Below are 16,821 nucleotides of genomic sequence, written 5' to 3'. Positions count from 1 at the left end.
TCTAATGCTGTTCTGTAGCTCTTGCAGCCTCCAGAATGTGGGAACGGATTTGTGGAGCATGGAGAAGAATGCGACTGTGGCTCCTCCGCTGTGAGTGTTTCACCCTTTTCAGAAGACGGCTCTGTGTGTTGATTCCCTATTATAGGGATTCCTCTACTTACAAACGACTTAGGTTACAGAGGTCTGTTCCTAAGTCGATTTTTTCGTAAGTCCAACTTTACTCATGTCGATTCCAAACACGTTGTATGGCATGTACACTTAACAGGGAGAATGGCTTTAAAAGTTGTATAATCTCCTGTAGATGCCACTGGTTCTGCATGTCCTGCAGATGTAAATGCCACCACCGCCATCTATTGTGCGGCGGTTGACCTTACGGCTCTCGGTCCAAACAGGCAACTGGACATACGTATCTCTGAAAGTTCGTGTCGAATGTTCGTGAGTAGAGGAATCCATGTACAGCCCAAGGCTGTACATTTAGTACATACACAAAAATCGGTCGAAACTTGACCCCTCCCCCGCTCCCTGTACGCACGCGTACTTTTTACCCCCCCCCCCCCCCCCACCTGCGTACGTACGCTTGACGCACCCCGCCCCCCCGAATCCTATAGAACGGCCGATATTTAATCCACGCAGAAACGATCAAGGATTGATAATATCAACGTGTTTAAGTGAACAGATAGTCCACCGCCGGACTATCTAACTGATTTCAAGGCCAATGTAGACTAATTATTATCGAGGCTTCACCCCCCCCCCCCCCCCCCCCCCGTTTCCTATGCGTACGTACATTGCCAGTCAACTCCCCATACGCAAGCGTACGCATTTGGGTTAACCCCCACCTCCCCCCTCCATGCGTACGTACTAAATGAATGGCCCCTTAGAATGGTTGTAGATGTACGGTGCGAAAGAATTTCTACATACATAATTGGATCTGCTGCTGACGCTACTGACACATTACCATTGCAACACTTCCACAATGGGGAAGATTTTAAAATGTATGTGAATATGGAACGGCAAATAGAATGGGCTAATGAAAGCTAATCAACTGTTTATATTAGAAAAAAAACTGTTCCATTGAGAGTCCATTTAAATGTCTCATCCATAGATTAGGGGTGTGGGATCTAGGAGCTGCAGGCCAGAAACGGCCCACGACTTCATTTCTTACGACCACTGACCACATGAGGCCTAACGCTTAGATTCGGCCCACAAACAATATTGGTTCCCTGCAAGCATCTTGGCTGCACTGATAGGATAGTAGAGGGGAGATACTCTCAGCCTGGCAACGACGCCGTGTTTGTAATGTTAGCACGCTGAGTCACGTTTCTCACCCAGGGGCCTCGTCGCGGACCTCCATGCATCAATAACATGCTTAAAATCGCACCTCCGATTAGCACGATTAGCTATGTACGGTTACGAAAGAAGTTAAATAATACATAAATACATAAAATAATTAAAACTACGCCTTAAATTACAGTATTTATTCTCACCACGGCCTTGCAGATCACCAGTTGTCCACGGACACAGTTTGGAAACCTCTGACCTAACACGTTGTCCTTGTATTCTTTTCAGGAATGCGAGAAGATGGGTGGTAACTGCTGCAAGAAATGCACCCTGACACACGAAGCCCTCTGTGGAAATGGTCTCTGCTGCGACTCGGAATGTCAGGTTCGTAAACCGCATTGCAATTGTCCACGAAGTCGCTGTTACTGACAGTGATACCAAAAGTTACTTTCTCACGTGTGGCGAGTGTCAGTCATACGGTGACCGGCATTTGACAACCAGGGACTTGTTATGGTGAACATGTGTACAGTGGGCACGTGATGTTATTTACGTAAAAAAGTTAAATTATAAGAACAAAATACCGTAACAATTAGGGAGATGAAGACAGGTGCTAAGAAGACTTGACAGGGATAGAGATGGGAGGAGAGTGGGAGAGCTGGTCAGTGATGAGAGATTCAATTAAAGAAGGAAAGGTAAATTAGATCCTGAAAACGTTAAGAGAGCTGTGGGGAGATGAGACGTGTCGTCGTCTACGTGGATTCGGAGTCAGGGTGCAGCTGGAATAAGGCGAGGTGATGATGATGTTGGTGGGCGTGATGTGTGGGGCAATTGAAAAGGCAGAGAGAGCCGTCTAGTCACGTACATCGTGTGCGGAGCTCGCGTTCACGCGCGTTGTTCACTCGCGTTTCCTCGCGCATACAGCAGCACCCGGCTAGCCTGGAGCAGCCAGGGGTCACCAACTCCTCCCCCAGACCTCGACCAGAGATGTATAGGATAAGGAAGGAGAAGAGGCGCTGGGAAAGTCACGTGGTGGAGGGAGAGAGATGTGGCAAACGTGCGATGAGTTGGGTGAGGGGGAGAGATGCAAGGAATGCAAAGGGAAGAATAGAGATAAATGAGGGGGGAAAACGAGAGAGAGAGAGAGAGAGATTTGGGAAGATATGGAATTGATGGAGAGATGCTAGAAATATACAATGATTGAGATGGATAGAGAGGTATAGAAACAGAGAGAGAGAGGGGCAGGGGGAATTGTAGGGTACACAGGGACAAAACATTCATAATCAACGTTTTTGGGTTTAGATCGCGTTATTTATAAATGTGTCGTAACCCTCCACCACCCGACACGGCCAATCAGTAAAAAAGTGTCACGTTGACAAAAGACAAATAGTTCACTGCTTTAGCCCACCGGTGTGTTGAAGCGTGAAACCACAACATTTACAATTTGAGTACGACGTTTCGCTGGTAATTCCGATTTAAGGTTTTTATTTCCTTTCAATCAAGAGCAGGCCTCTGCCTTGTACAGCCAAAATAACAGCAAAAGACTGGAAAAACCACATGAACGTAACGGGAACAGGGGATCCTTTTTACAGCCGATGCACCGAGTACGCCGCGATCGAGTTTCCCTCTTTCACACCCTTTACTCAAAAAACAAGAAGTCACCGTCGCAACGGAGGAAGGGGGGGGGGGGTACGTTCATCCACCCATTCTCGTCGAATTCAGCCTATCCCGCACTTGGGTGGCGGCCATCGCCACTTCGCGTTTGTGGCTGCTTTGCCCGTTGTCGCCCTTCACCTCCACCACCCTCGCTAACAGCCCCCTGGCTAGTCGGTATACCTCGGGAGGCGACATATAGACGCCCTTAATCAGCTTCTGGCGTGCCGTCCACAGGGCCTCTTTTACGGCACCTATGACGGCCCATGCCTGAGCCCAGACCCCACCCGCCCTCTGCCTGAACATCCCCCAAATCATATTAGGCGCTGTGGCCTTTACGGGGCAAAAATGGGACAGCAGGGGTCGACTTAACTCCCACACCTCCTGGGCAAATGGGCACTGTACGAGGGCATGAGCAGCGCTCTCTCCCAGGTCGCAGCCTCTCGGGCAATCAGGAGAGCGGGCCAATCTGCGGGAACACATAAATAGCCTGCACTCCAGCCTGTCCCATGCGGCCAGCCAGGATAAGTCCCGCTGCCTTTTCGTCAGGGCTGCCGATGCTACATTTTCCCAAATTTGTCGGGCCCGGGTACCCCGAGCACCTGGCACCTCTGTGCAGACCTCCTTTTTCGACATTTCCGCCAGGACTTCCCTGGGAACCCATGACCCCCGTGTCCGGTCTGGCTCATACTTCGTGATGTATTCATTTACCGCGGTGCACAACCACCCCTGAGGCCAAGCCAGGGGGGTGCCGCGCGGCAACGCCGCCATGCTTAGCCGCCTCAGGAGCCACGCCAGTCTGTGCAGAACATAATACGAGGCTTTCACCTGGAGCCCATTGGAGAAATATAGTCGCAGCGTATTACAGACAAAAATCGTGTCGAGGATGCACGCGACATTCAGGGCCCCCCTCCCACCGTTCTCGGCACGTTTGTACATTGTTTCTCTCTTCACTCGGTCCATCCCTCCCCCCCAGATGAACTTGAAGAACAGGCGCTCCAACCTTTTTGCCATTTGTGCCCCCGGCGGGAACACGTAGGCCAGGTAGATAAGTACCGGGAGGATTTCCACCCTCAAGACCAACATTCTACCTTCCATTGAAAAGCAGCAAGGCTGCCACCTTCTCTAGCAACTCCACACGTTCCGGAGAGCCTGTGGGGGCATACACATTGATCAGCCGGACCTCCGCCCCACCATATGCAACATCGACATAGTGGAGTCGTCCCGGGACCACTTCTCGGGCCTCCTGCACCTCTATGTTCTTTCTACCTAGGAGGATAACCACTCCTGAGCACCTATTAACATTGCTTCCGGACCAGGGAGCAGTGTCCCTCCCAGTCCCTAGCCAGATCCTCTCGACCAAGGGAGTATGGCAAGTGGCACTCCTGTAAAAAGTAAATGTCCTTTTTCAGGGACTGTAGGAAATGTAGAATGGCCCCCCTCCTAGCCCTGCCCCACATTCCCCACACGTTTACTGATGCTACCGTGAGGTCCATACCCAGAATTGCCTCTCCCTACCCAGGCTCGTCGTCCAATAGTTCGTACAGGTTTGTGTCAGCCAATTCCTGCAACTGTTCCGCTCTCCTAGGCTCCTTGGGCAGCCCTCTTCCCTGGTTGGCCTTAGCCACCATGGCACCATCTTCCGACGACCTCGCGTCCATCGAGGAGTCTGTTGCCTCCAGGTCCCGTTTGCGGGTCGTCCTCGCTGGGCCACGTGGCGCTTTCCGCTTCCTTTTCACCACCTTCTTGAATTTCTCCCTCCTGGTGCTCTCCCTCTGCTGCTCCTCTCCGTCCTCCCCCGCCTCCGCCCAGTCAACCACCGTTGGGTCGGGGGGTTTTCCCACGGGCTCCTCGTCCTTGTCCCCGGGGTGCTCCACCTGCCGGCCCGTGGGATCCGCCTCTTCCTCCGACGTCATCTCCCCCTCCTCCCTCCCGTCCTGCAGTGGCGTACCCTGCCTGCCCACCTCTCCACCCCCGTCCTCCATCTTCCCGCTGGGCTGCATTGGCTTCAGCCCGTCCTCGGCCACCTCCCCTTCTCCATCCGCCACCCTACTCCTATGTGCGCGGACCTTGTTTGCGTACGACAGCGGGCAGTCCCTGTACAGGTGGTCTTTAGTCCCGCATAGGTTGCACAATGCCGGGGCGCAGCATTCTGTCACAACATGGTCCCGTGCCTTGCATCGGAAACATATCCGTGCCTCGCACGCTGCAGCCAGATGGCCGCTTCCCCCACATCGCCTGCAGAGCTTCGGCTGCCCCGCATACACCACGTAGCCCCTATTGCCACCAATGTTCAGGGCGCTCGGGATGTGTTGCAGAGCCCCTTCTGCCGTTCTCAACCTCACTCGCCATTGTCTGGCGCCCGTCCAGATCCCTAAAGAGTCTTGGACCCGTTTACTGTCCGAAAGCACCAGGCAGTGCTGCCTCAGCCACACCTCGACGTCGTGGTCTGGCAGAGTCTCATTATACAAAAACACGGTGACAATTTTTGTGTCTAGCTCGGAGAGCAGTTGGAGCTTAAGCAGTGACAGTGGCCTCTCCCCCGCCTTCTCCTCGAACAAAGTCATAAAGCGTTGCAGCAAGTTACTTGTCTTGAAGCTCACGTCAAAAGCCCGGCCACCTGGCAGGGCAATCAAACAAAACAGATCCGCAGGATCCACTCGCAGAGTTTCTATCATCACAGACCGCACGAACCTCGGTCTGTCGATAGTGACTTCCTCTGGCATGTCCTCTTTGAAGGACATCCGTACACAATTGTGCCGCTTGGCGTGTATCGGGGTGAAGTTCCCCCCCGATCCTCCGCGCCACCGCCCTGCGCGCTCCTGGGGCCGCCCTGCCTCCACAGGTCCAGGACTTGCCTGGACAGCGTCGCTTTAGGCACCTTGCGCCTGCAGGCCCACCGAGCTCGGTGCTTCCTCCGCCTCCTCTCCTGGACTGGCCGACACCATTCCACTCCTAGTCGGCTCCTCTCCCTTCCTCGCCCGCTGCCACCAGGCGTCCTCCTCCGCTCGCCTCGAGGTAGACACGCGCGCCTCGTCCCTCTCCTCTGCGGGTCTCCCTCCTCCAGGCAGTCCCACCTCACCATCCTCCGCCTCTGCAGCAGCCAACCCGGCCCGCTCACCTTGGCTCACCACCCCAGAGCGCTTGGTCGCCATGCCCCCAAGGGCCTGCGAGGCTGCCACTGGCCAGGCAGCCAGGGAGCCGAGACTTGGCACAACACCAGCAGAGATACAGAGGCACCGCACCCCCCCCCTCCTCATCGGGCAATTCGCCAGAATGGTCAGGCTCTGCTGTGTCTCCCGTTCTTGTATAGAGCAGCAGCAGGGTGACGTCATCATTAACTCAGGTGCAAAGATTTGAGGGGGGGTTATTGTAATTACAGTATATACTAGATTAGTAATCAGGCTATTGTTACGATGCGAGTTGTAGATTAGTAATCATTTGGCATGTGTTTTATTGTGATTATGCTACATTAGTAATCAGTTAGTGTTTGTTTCCCTTATAAGGAATTGTAATGTATCTTATTTAATAATACGCTGTCTGAGCGATTAAAGTTATTTCTGTTTCTCTCAATTTCAATGGATTATATAATTAGTCTTTGCCAGTAGTAACTAGTTTTACACAATACTTCAACGTTGTCAAAATCAATTGAGTGTCCCTGTTGGCATGCATGTTCTGTCACTGCCGACAGTTGTGTTTGCAATAGTTTAATATTTCTCTGGTGTTCTTTTAGTCTTACACTAACGTTACGCCCTGTCTGTCCAATATAGCATCTGCCACATACACAATTAATCCGATATACACCTTCTGTTGATAATTTAGGTAATTCGTCTTTAGTGCACGTTACTAGTTGTTGAATTTTGTGTACTGTACCAAATCTTACTGTAATGTTTTGCTTTTGCAAAACATGGGCTGATTTGTCAGTTACTCCTGAGATAAATGGTATTTTTATTCTTTTGATAATCTGATCGCTTTCAGCAGTGTTGCTTTGCGATCGTGATTTGGCATTTAGTGCTCTGTTAATTTGAACATTATTGTAGCCATTCTGTCTTAGTGCTTCTTTAACATGTTTAATCTCTCTCACTAGACTTTCACCATCTGACACTGTTTTAGCCCGATGTATGAGCGTCTTGATAAGAGAGGATTTCTGAGTTGGGTGATGATGTGAATCTGCATTCAGATAGGCATCAGTGTGCGTTTGCTTTCTGTAAACGCTGTGTGTTATTTTACCATTTATTTGTCTTTTGTCAACGTGACACTTTTTTACTGATTGGCCGTGTCAGGTGGTGGAGGGTTACGACACATTTATAAATAACGCGATCTAAACCCAAAAACGTTGATTATGAATAATATTGGTCGCGAAAGCCTACGTGTTAAAGGGACGAAACATAGCTGTGTGTGTGTGTCTGTGTAGAAAATTAACGTGCATGGGAAAGTAACAGAGAATACCATGAAAACAGAAACTACACACACAAAATGGAGGGAGTCCTTAGGGATGTGGGGAGAGGATCTGAAGGAGAGAGTTGACAGACGTGGAGAGATCACTTGTTCTTACTTTCATCTTTCATAATTCAGTGCTGACGCAGCCTGGTACCATTTCCATGGGAACTTGGGCCTAGTTCAGTTTCCCAGTTTGTAAACAGGGCAGGAAAAAAACCGATTGGTCGTCAGGGAAAACTAAATGGAAATGCAGGGTTGGTCGGGGAACCGTTGGGAGAAATGAATGGGATTGGTGGAGAATCATAGAAAGTTCCAGAGAGGATAGTGAAGAGAATAAAGGGAAGGATAGAAGGGGGTTCGGGGAGCCTGAACGGAGTGATTCCCTGATGTGTGAAGCGCTGTGCGGAAGACGTAATAAAGACGAGGTTCAAGACTTAACCGGAGCTGGAACTCCTCTACAGTTGTATCAAAATATGTGATTAGATCAACAAGAATTGCTAGGGAAACCTTCGTCTGCACATGTTAGCAAATCATTGGCGACCCTCGCAGAGCTGTCTTTAGTGGTGCCGTACAAAGGATACATTCTGATGAAACCCTGCGGCCACGTCATGCTCAGGTATTTTGGACAAATGTGGGAGATTTGAACTTGGACAGAAATTGCTGGGGGAGTTCCAGGTCTCAGCCAGCTTTCTACACAAAGCAGTGCAACTTTTTTGTCGTCTTGAAAATGGAGGGAACCGTACCAAGTGTTGAGGGGCCTGCTGAATAGATCTAAAACAAAGGGGACCAAAGGAGCAAAGATTCTGCCTACGTTGTCCGGTAGGGAAAGGGTCTAGAAGGACGACAAGTAGGACATGAGACCTGGCAATAAGTGCGGTAAGTTTAGAAAGAGTGATAACTAGAGAACTCGGCTAATACCGTGCCCTTAAAACTATAAACTAGTTTTATTTTACCAGTGAACGATATAGCTCTTTTTCAGAAGTGACCTGGCTATCAAATTTTAGAGCAAGCATCAGGGTTTGCATTGAACCGACGACCTCCTGTATACCAGGCGAGGTAAAAAGAGGTTTGTGGAAATTAGGAGGGAGAGGGACCATTGGTGTCGACAGTAATCAAGAGCCGATGGTGGTGATTTTGTCAGGAAAAAAACTGTTGCAACAAATTGCAATGATCATTTGAGATTAACCTGCTGGCCTGCATTCAGAAGGTGATTAACAGTGGCAAATAGAACTCTCGGAGTATTATTTCCAGTGGCAATCATGGCGGCAAGACATATATATTTTGCTTTAGAGATAGCATCCTTGTTGTTGCGGAGTGATGTTTTAAAGAGCATTTGATGGATGGTTAAGATCTCACTTCCTCCAGACCCTCTCTGATTTATGAGCCATTGACTTCATCGTCCGTTGCTCGACTGAATACCATGGGGAGGGCTTCGTGGTGGAAATGAGTTGGGTCATGAGAGGAGCTCGGTGATCTAAAATGTGCAAAAGAGTGGAATTAACAAAGCAGTCTCTTCGACAAAGGGGAGGCTGGGCTCACAGAGAGGAGGGGAAGGGCAAAGACATCCGTAATTGATACGGGAGTAATGGAGTTTAGCAGGCGATCAGAAATCTGGCGTTGACGGGAAGAGAGTGAGCAAGGTGAGGGCATCTCGAAGATTAGTGCAGGGTGATCAGATAGGCCTGCATCGGCAATGGGAAGCCAGTGGAGCAGACTACATCCAGAGAGTGTCCACGAGTGCGAGTAAGGCCCTGTGATGGCTTCTTTGTTTTCGGCACAGTGAAAAGCACATTTTTCTGACAGAGTAGAATTTGCTTCCACCATCTATTGTTGTGACGACCAATTTCACAGTGTCGCTGCTGCTGTTCATGCGAGAGAATCGTCTAGGTGTGAATTGTATTTGACTTGCGTTTGCACATGTGTGTGTGTATGTCCGGGGGAGCGGTAGTTCAATGGTTAGCGCGCTGCACTGTAAACCCGCTCATGGCCAACACCAGTTACGATTATTTGAACCGATCCTGGGCCTCCCCTAGATCGACTCAGCCACAATTAAGTACCTGGTGCAATGTGTAAACATCGCCACCAGGGAGACAAAGGTGGCTGGACCTGGTGCTGGCCACCCACCCCCTTTGTGTGCCGTTCCGGCCTTCATAAGTTCTCGCTTTCACTACTTGTCTCAAAAGTCTGTTAAGGCTACGTGAGGGATCTTTGTCTTTGTTTGTACGAGTGTAACTGGATGAGCAATTTGCGAATGCATGTGTCGATGTGGTTTTGTGCAAGCACACGCTCGTGACGATGAGATCTAGATCTTGTGAAACCTGCGCACGCATCATGTGCCAGAAATTGTGCAATTGCTTGCACGCTCGTCAAAGCCCAAGCTGTACATATTTATTGTGAGCAGCTTTGTGGACCGAAGTGTGATTTTTTGTTGTTGTTCTATGTAGTTCATACTCGGGTTGCTCAACGAACAACCTGTAAATGGGTAAGCGCTTTTCAGAAGTCAGAAACCGGTGACCGATCTCCGTGGGATTTTAATGGTGAATGACAGTAACGTTACCTCATTGTTTCAACTGTCGCACTGCGAGATTTAATTAAACTGGCGACCTCTGGATCGCAATTCCCCATGTGATAGCAGTTTCACCGCTGTGGCAGCTCTCTTCCTTTCTCATCTGAACTGCTGGATGTGTTGTGTTCCGTACGCATAACCGGTGTTTTAGTGGAAATGAATTTTGTTTCCACAACTCTGGCTTCTATCACTTCAACGTAAAGTGTATTCCCACGTTCCGCAAGAATGGCCAAATTGTACTTTACCTGCATTGGTGGTAACCCACATCCCTCTTCTGCAGTTGCTTTCCCGGGGAGAAGTGTGTCGGGAGGCGGTGAATGATTGTGACGTCAACGAAACGTGCACGGGAGATTCCAGCCAGGTGAGCCCAAGACGTTGTCCTCCTCTCTTCCTTTGCCAGAGTGCGTGTGTGGTGCCAGTGGTGGGAGCCACCTCCACTCTGGTTACAAATTAAAAACGAAACTAAAACTATGTTTAATTGTTACCAGGTAAGGCTCAGCCCACTGAACTATATACATTTTTTCAGAAGCGACTTGGCTATCACAAATGATGAAATTTATAGCAACCAAATACTCGAAATGCGTGTTGGTTCTAAATGTGGAGGGAAAAACCGGAAGACCCGGAGAAAAATCCATGCGACCACGGGGTGCAAACTCCTAATATACAGCAAGCGTCGGGGTCAGAATAGAACCCATGACCTGCTGTATACCAGGCGAGGTAGTAAACATCTCCTAGCCACCGTGGCGTACAAATTTAAAGTTAAATTGAAAATTCCTTGCCGGAGGGACACAAATGAAAAAACACACGCAGCAGAACGTGTACCCAGGGAAGTCGATTACAGAAATATATCTGGAAATTCTGGGGTTTATCTTTAACAATGTCGGACATTTCATTTATAGTTTCGCTATTTTTTGTGTTCCTCCGTGTCTATTTTCAAGCCACCTTTAAAAAAAATATTATGATGATGATGCTGTGTTGGCAGTGGTGCACAAGCACAGACAACAACAAAAACACTCAACACACTCACCAATAACAACAAAAATACTACTACTTGGGCCTTGCAAAGAAAAAAAAGTTTACGATAAGCCACGTTTCAGGCACTAGCCCTTTTTTACGGTGCAGAGACACGCCAAATAAGCAGAGTGACTCTCACGAACTCCACCTCCACGCCTGATCCCAATGGAACCTTCTCACTCCTCAAACCTCCCACCCCCAGCCACCTCCTTCAATCACCAAAGTGTTAACGTTTTTATTCTTTGAGGTGTTCTTGACAAATCTGTTGAGTTTTTTTGTCTCTTTTCAAAAAGTTGTTCATTATTTCCATGTCCCTGGTGGCTGCAGACCCTAATGTTGATGCCAAATGTATCGATACTCCTCTCTGCTCTGCTGATTTTACCTCCCTTCGATTTGAAGCCCTGTGCCCGGGGACATCAATGGGAGAAGTTTAACCCAAGTGCAGTTTACTTTTTCGGGGTATAAAGCTGGCGATGGAAACTCCACAGCAGTGCGCTGGGATGTAGTAGGCTGGGTCTGCCACACTGCTTGTGGCAAGTGCCTCGGCTAATGTATCTGCAGAGAACACATTTTTCTGCTGTGATTTTTTAAATACGGAACATTGATAACTAACGCCTTATTGGTCTCTGTTGAATTACTGCATGAACATTTTTCACAGTGAAAGGTTATTTTATTTAACCAGGTTGGACCTTAAGAAGCTAGGATAGTCTCATTTGCAAAAGTAGTCTGACTCAGTGCATGAATGTACAAATTAACTTCATTAATATATCGGCGCATGCTCCATCCCCTTTGCATTTCATCGTGTGAGTGTGACAATGCTCGTCGCGATTTTGGGGATGTTTTTTTTTTTTGCGCGTGACCTCTGTGTAGATGAGGTTGTGTCTGTGTCGTTTCACTGCGTCTCGTTTTAGTGTCCAGAAAATGTGCACAAGCAAGATGGATACTGGTGCAACGACCAGCAGGTACGATCATTGCTTGCTGCCATCATCTTTAAAATCATTGTACTGCAAGCTTCATCTTATTTTATTCCAGTATTAAGCTTGTTTTCTCAGGAAGGCCTCACTTTTTTATATCAAGTGAGTAATTTGCGGGTATTTTTTTCCAGTATTGAGATGTTTGGCCAATACCAGTTACAGTGTGTGGCGTTTTTGTTAGCTTTGGGAGGAAACTGGAGAGCCCGGAGGAAACCCACGCAGAACAGGGGGAAAACAAACAAATTCCTCAATGAAAGGCACCCGATTCGGGAATCGGACCCAGGCACTTCATGTTGTCAGCCACGAGTGCTGTCGATGAGCCACCTTGCTGCGCTACCGAGCCACGTCATGTTGACTGTGACCAACTGTCACTGTGCGTACTCCAGGGACGCTGCTATCAAGGAGAGTGCAAGTCACGAGATGGACATTGCAAGTACATATGGGGATCTCGTGAGTAGCGTATTTCATTGTTTCATGCTTGGCAAATCCCAACATTGCTGTGGTGGCACTCTTCACAGGTCTTTGCCACATGTATCCGTGATTTTGTTAAATGAGTGGTGTCCAGGGTGAGTTGTGTACAGTACTGTGCAAAGACAAAGATTCCCCCCCATAACCCTTAACAGACTGTTGGGGCAAGTGCTCTTAGCGAGTAGCACCTGTGAAGGCCGGCACTGTGGCACACGAGAAGGTTGGGTGGCCAGCACCATGCCCTAGTGGCGATGTTTACAAACCGCACCAAGTACTCATTTTGGGATGAGTCGACCTGGGGGAGGTCCAGGACCGGTTTAGAAAATCATCACTGGTGTTGGTTGTGAGCGGGAATCCAAATCGGGTCCCCACTACCCACAGGACTGTACAAGCACCACAACACAAAATTCCATAGTTCATGCAAAACTTACCATGCACTGGTAAACATGGGAATTAAAAAATGTGCAAATTTTTGTTCCAAATAGCCTTGTTTTCACAGTTTATCGTAATGCTTACCGAGTACAAAAATATTCTCTGCAAGCTGATGTATTCCAATTAGACACGTGTAGCACACTCGTCATCGGTTTCTTAAGTTCAAAAGATTTGGCCGTATATAAACTGCTGACATTTTAACACAGTAAAAATTTGTTGTGTTAATACATAAACTGGCCTCCGCTATAGAAATGTAGAATTCCCATTACTGGGCCAACATTACCTGCTGATATGAGCTCCTTTGATTATATGGGTACAGACACTGACATTTTTTTTTATCACAGCACATCTAACTACTTTGGAATCTCCATAAACATAAATGTGCCATTAAACCCACCACCACCACCACCTGACACGGCCAATTAGTAAGGTTTGTCACGTAAACAAGACATGTCAATTATTACTACTTCAGCACACCGGTGTTTTGGAGAGGAAACCCACAACATTTACAATTTGAGTACGACGTTTCGCCGGTAATTACAACCAGCATAATCAGGCAACAACCAGAGTATAACAAAAAACAACCTCTATTATGGATAATATTGGTCGTGAAAATTACCTTGGAATCTGTTGAGACTCCCACACACATTTCAATGCTTAGTACAAAATACGATAATTAGATGGATGCACTATATGTATTCAAAGGTATTTATTTAAACAGGAAGAGCCCAATAAGCTGTTAGGCTATAATTCATGGGCGTCAATGCGAAGGTACAGCTGTTACTACACAGTACCGAGCTTAGTTTAAATCATGGCTACCTAATTACAACGCTCAATGTGCCAACGCATGCAATTATGCTTCCTGTACAGAACCAAAAGGCCGTAATAATTCTTCTTATGCTAGTATAAAGGTCTCCTCCTTATCACATGTGGGGGGTGCAGTGTGGGGGGTTCAAGGCGGTCGCCCTCTCGGATGCTGTAACGTTGCTACAGAAACAGTGCATGTGTAGTGGGTTCCCAAGGAGACCGGAGACGGAGCTTAGAGGCAACACGTTTTATTTAAATACCGTAACACAAGGCCCTTAACCCCCGCTACCTGGGAAGGTATGGCCTCAGGGCTGACGTGCCCTATCACTGGGACTACGGGCTCTGAGTTCTCCGGCTAAGAGTGACCTAGGGGAGGCTATCCTGACCTGACCCAGCCAAGGTGCGGGTCTCGACCACTGGCCCGCGCTCAGCCCCGGCCTTTAAAAAGACATCAGTCCCGGGGGTCCCCAGGGTCCTACCTAGAGGAGGCTATGCTGACCCGACCCAGCCAAGGTGCGGGTCCCGACCACTGGCCCGGGCTCGGCCCCGGCCCTTAAAAGGATGTCAGGTCCCGGGGGTCCCCAGGGTCCTAGCCTAACTGGTCTTCAGTCTTCATCTTCAGAGCACTGCCCCCAAGCCGTCCTGAGGTCCGTCTTTTATATCCACCTCGGAGACTCTCCGCCCCCGGTACCACCCCCTTTCTGGAACCTTCCAGGGGGCTCTGGAATAACCCCCCAATCCCTCACCTGGGGTCGGAGGGGGAACTCGGCCTCTCAGCAGTCCGGCTCTCTCTTTATCTATCTCAGGGTGGCACCCCCTACAGACCCGTGCCCGCAACTACAGGTAGGTGTACATAGGGCATTGTGTGCTATGTATTTCCGACGCTACACACCCCCCCCCCCCCCCCTCGTAGCACACAGCTGTCCCGGCTGTCAAATAACAATAAAGACCGGCAAGAACTAAAAACGAGTACGTGTGCCTCAATAAAAAAAACATCATCAACAACAAGAAAAACGAACACCCCCACATAAATAACCCAACCCGCCTGTACAAATATACATTATACACAGAAATATACACAAACCACCATGAACCAGCGCACTCCAAACATACGACGCAACCCACATGAACTGGCCGATAGTGATGACAAAGCTGCGGAGGCCGGATGAGCGCGGGAGTGTTCATGAAAAAGTTTTTGATTTGGATCGAGTTCTGGTCGATGGACCATCGTAAGCAGTGGGGGGAAGATGTGGCCGCGGGTTGCATGGAGTGGAAGACAGCGGTCCTGCAGTGGTGTGTCAGCCGGGCAGGAGGCGTCTGTAGTGGTTGGAGCAACGCACCGCCGAGGCGCTACTCCCGAGGCATCTGAGGGAGCAACAACATGGCTGGGCTGAAGGTTAGGCTCGGCGATTGCACGGTTCGGCTTGTCGGACACGTCACGCTCTCGGCCCCCGCATGGAGTGGGTGTAATGTGATGAGGAAAGAAGGGCTTAAGATGTGATGGGTGCACAAACCAGCACCGCTTCCCGTGGTGGACCTTCACGCACTGCGGCCGGACGACCCGTACAATGTTGACCGGGCCCCTCCAGGGTTTCAAAAGTTTTGGCAACGTTGACAGGGGCACCTGGCGGCAATGGAGCCACGCTCTGTCATCCACAGACCACTTGTGAGTGGAAACCCAGTGGTTCCGCAATCTCTCATTGGCTAAATGGCGGGCCTCTGAGTTGTGCTTTGCAGCCTCTCGCGCCTCAACCAACTTCCGAACATTTCACCGAATGTGTTCGGCCAACCTTGGATTTTGGGGAGGTTTGCGTGACACGCAATTGAACATCCACTGGGGGATTTGCCTCTCTGACGTACATCAAGTAAAATGGGGAAAACCCCGTAGCCGCATGAGGTGCCATTCGGTAGGCGGGCAAGACCCTGGGGATGTGGAGATCCCAATCCTCCTGTGATTCGGACACCTGGTGGCTAAGCATGGAGGTAAGTGTCCTGTGTAGCCACTCAACCATGCTGTCTATTTGTGGATGGTAAGGTGAGGTACGAACTTTTTGCATGCCCAAAGGTTGCAGACATCCCATAGCAAAGCAGATGAAAAATGATTTCTTTGATCGGTCAGCAGCCGCTCCAGAGCACCCTTATCCAGGACATAGCCCTGGAGAAAGGCCTCCATGACGGCCGCTGCCGATTAATTGGGGAGTGGCCAGGCCATAGGCCAGCAGGTGAAGTACTCTACCCCAACCAATAGGTACTTATTACCGCATGGAGTGACAGGAAAAGGGCCCAAGATATCAAGCGCAACAAGTTAATTCACGCGGGACACATGAATGGACTGAAGAGGACACGACGGTCTCGAGGGAGGTTTCCGCCGAGCGCACTGGGGGCAACCTTGAAGCAAGTTAGCGACGTCCCCCGCCATGCCCGACCAGAAAAAATCCAGCCTGAGTGTGGCAAGGGTTTTTTGTATCTACAGATGTAAAAGGCGCTCGTGAACGGCCCACACAGCCCACCCATGCAGGGATGTGGGCACGACTAACTTGTATTTTTGGTCGCTGCCATCCCATCTCATGAGCAGGGGAGACCGGGCCCTCGGGATCCGCTCGCCTGTGGACCTCGCCGGCTCGACGGCGCAGCCTTAGGAGGGAACCGTGCTCCACGTGGAGGTGGTCCCACTCAGAGCTGAGGCCCAACAAAGCATATTGCACGTCGGGCACAGCGGGCTCCGGAGGGGGATCCACCACACACTCGGCCACCGCAGTGAGGGAAGGAGGCACGTTATTGATGGGCTGCTTGCAGCGGCCCGACCCCATGAAGCAAGCGCACCGTTCCGATATATGCAACCGTGATAGCGCGTTGGCGTTTCCGTGTTGGACACCCTTACGATAGACTACAGTATACGAATAGTCCTGGAGGACTTCTAACCAATGGAAGAATTGACCTGATGGCTGATCAACCCGGAGAGCATGCTGGAGAGCTGCGTGGTCGGAGGGAACGGTAAAATGTCTACCGTACAGGTACGGTCTGTATTGCTGTACGAAGAAAACGATAGCCAGCAGCTCCTGATGGGTGACGCAGTATCGTTGCTCAGCGGGCGACAACACCCTACTGCCGTAGGCGACCACACGCTCCACGCCATCAATGACCTGAGACAATACCCCTCCTATGCTGGTATTGCTAGTGTCTGTATCCAGG

General features: G+C 49.7%; 1 protein-coding gene across 1 annotated transcript in view; it reads left to right on the top strand.

The window, feature by feature from the left end:
- The window catches only part of LOC133355577 (disintegrin and metalloproteinase domain-containing protein 11-like), an 82,175-nt gene that overhangs the window by 50,937 nt on the left and 14,417 nt on the right, over positions 1-16,821 (top strand). Inside the window, exons 16-20 of the mRNA XM_061572924.1 lie at positions 19-90; positions 1,567-1,662; positions 10,215-10,295; positions 11,860-11,910; positions 12,309-12,372. Coding sequence (XP_061428908.1) covers positions 19-90; positions 1,567-1,662; positions 10,215-10,295; positions 11,860-11,910; positions 12,309-12,372 — 364 coding nt within the window. The remainder of the gene's footprint in view (positions 1-18; positions 91-1,566; positions 1,663-10,214; positions 10,296-11,859; positions 11,911-12,308; positions 12,373-16,821) is intronic.

This window comes from Lethenteron reissneri, chromosome 7 (genome assembly GCF_015708825.2).
Source record: "Lethenteron reissneri isolate LAM-NWPU_2019-01 chromosome 7, ASM1570882v1, whole genome shotgun sequence".
NCBI classification, from domain to species: domain Eukaryota; kingdom Metazoa; phylum Chordata; class Hyperoartia; order Petromyzontiformes; family Petromyzontidae; genus Lethenteron; species Lethenteron reissneri.
The sequence above is the reverse complement of the archived record's forward strand: the minus strand, read 5'-3'. Positions and strand labels throughout refer to the sequence as shown.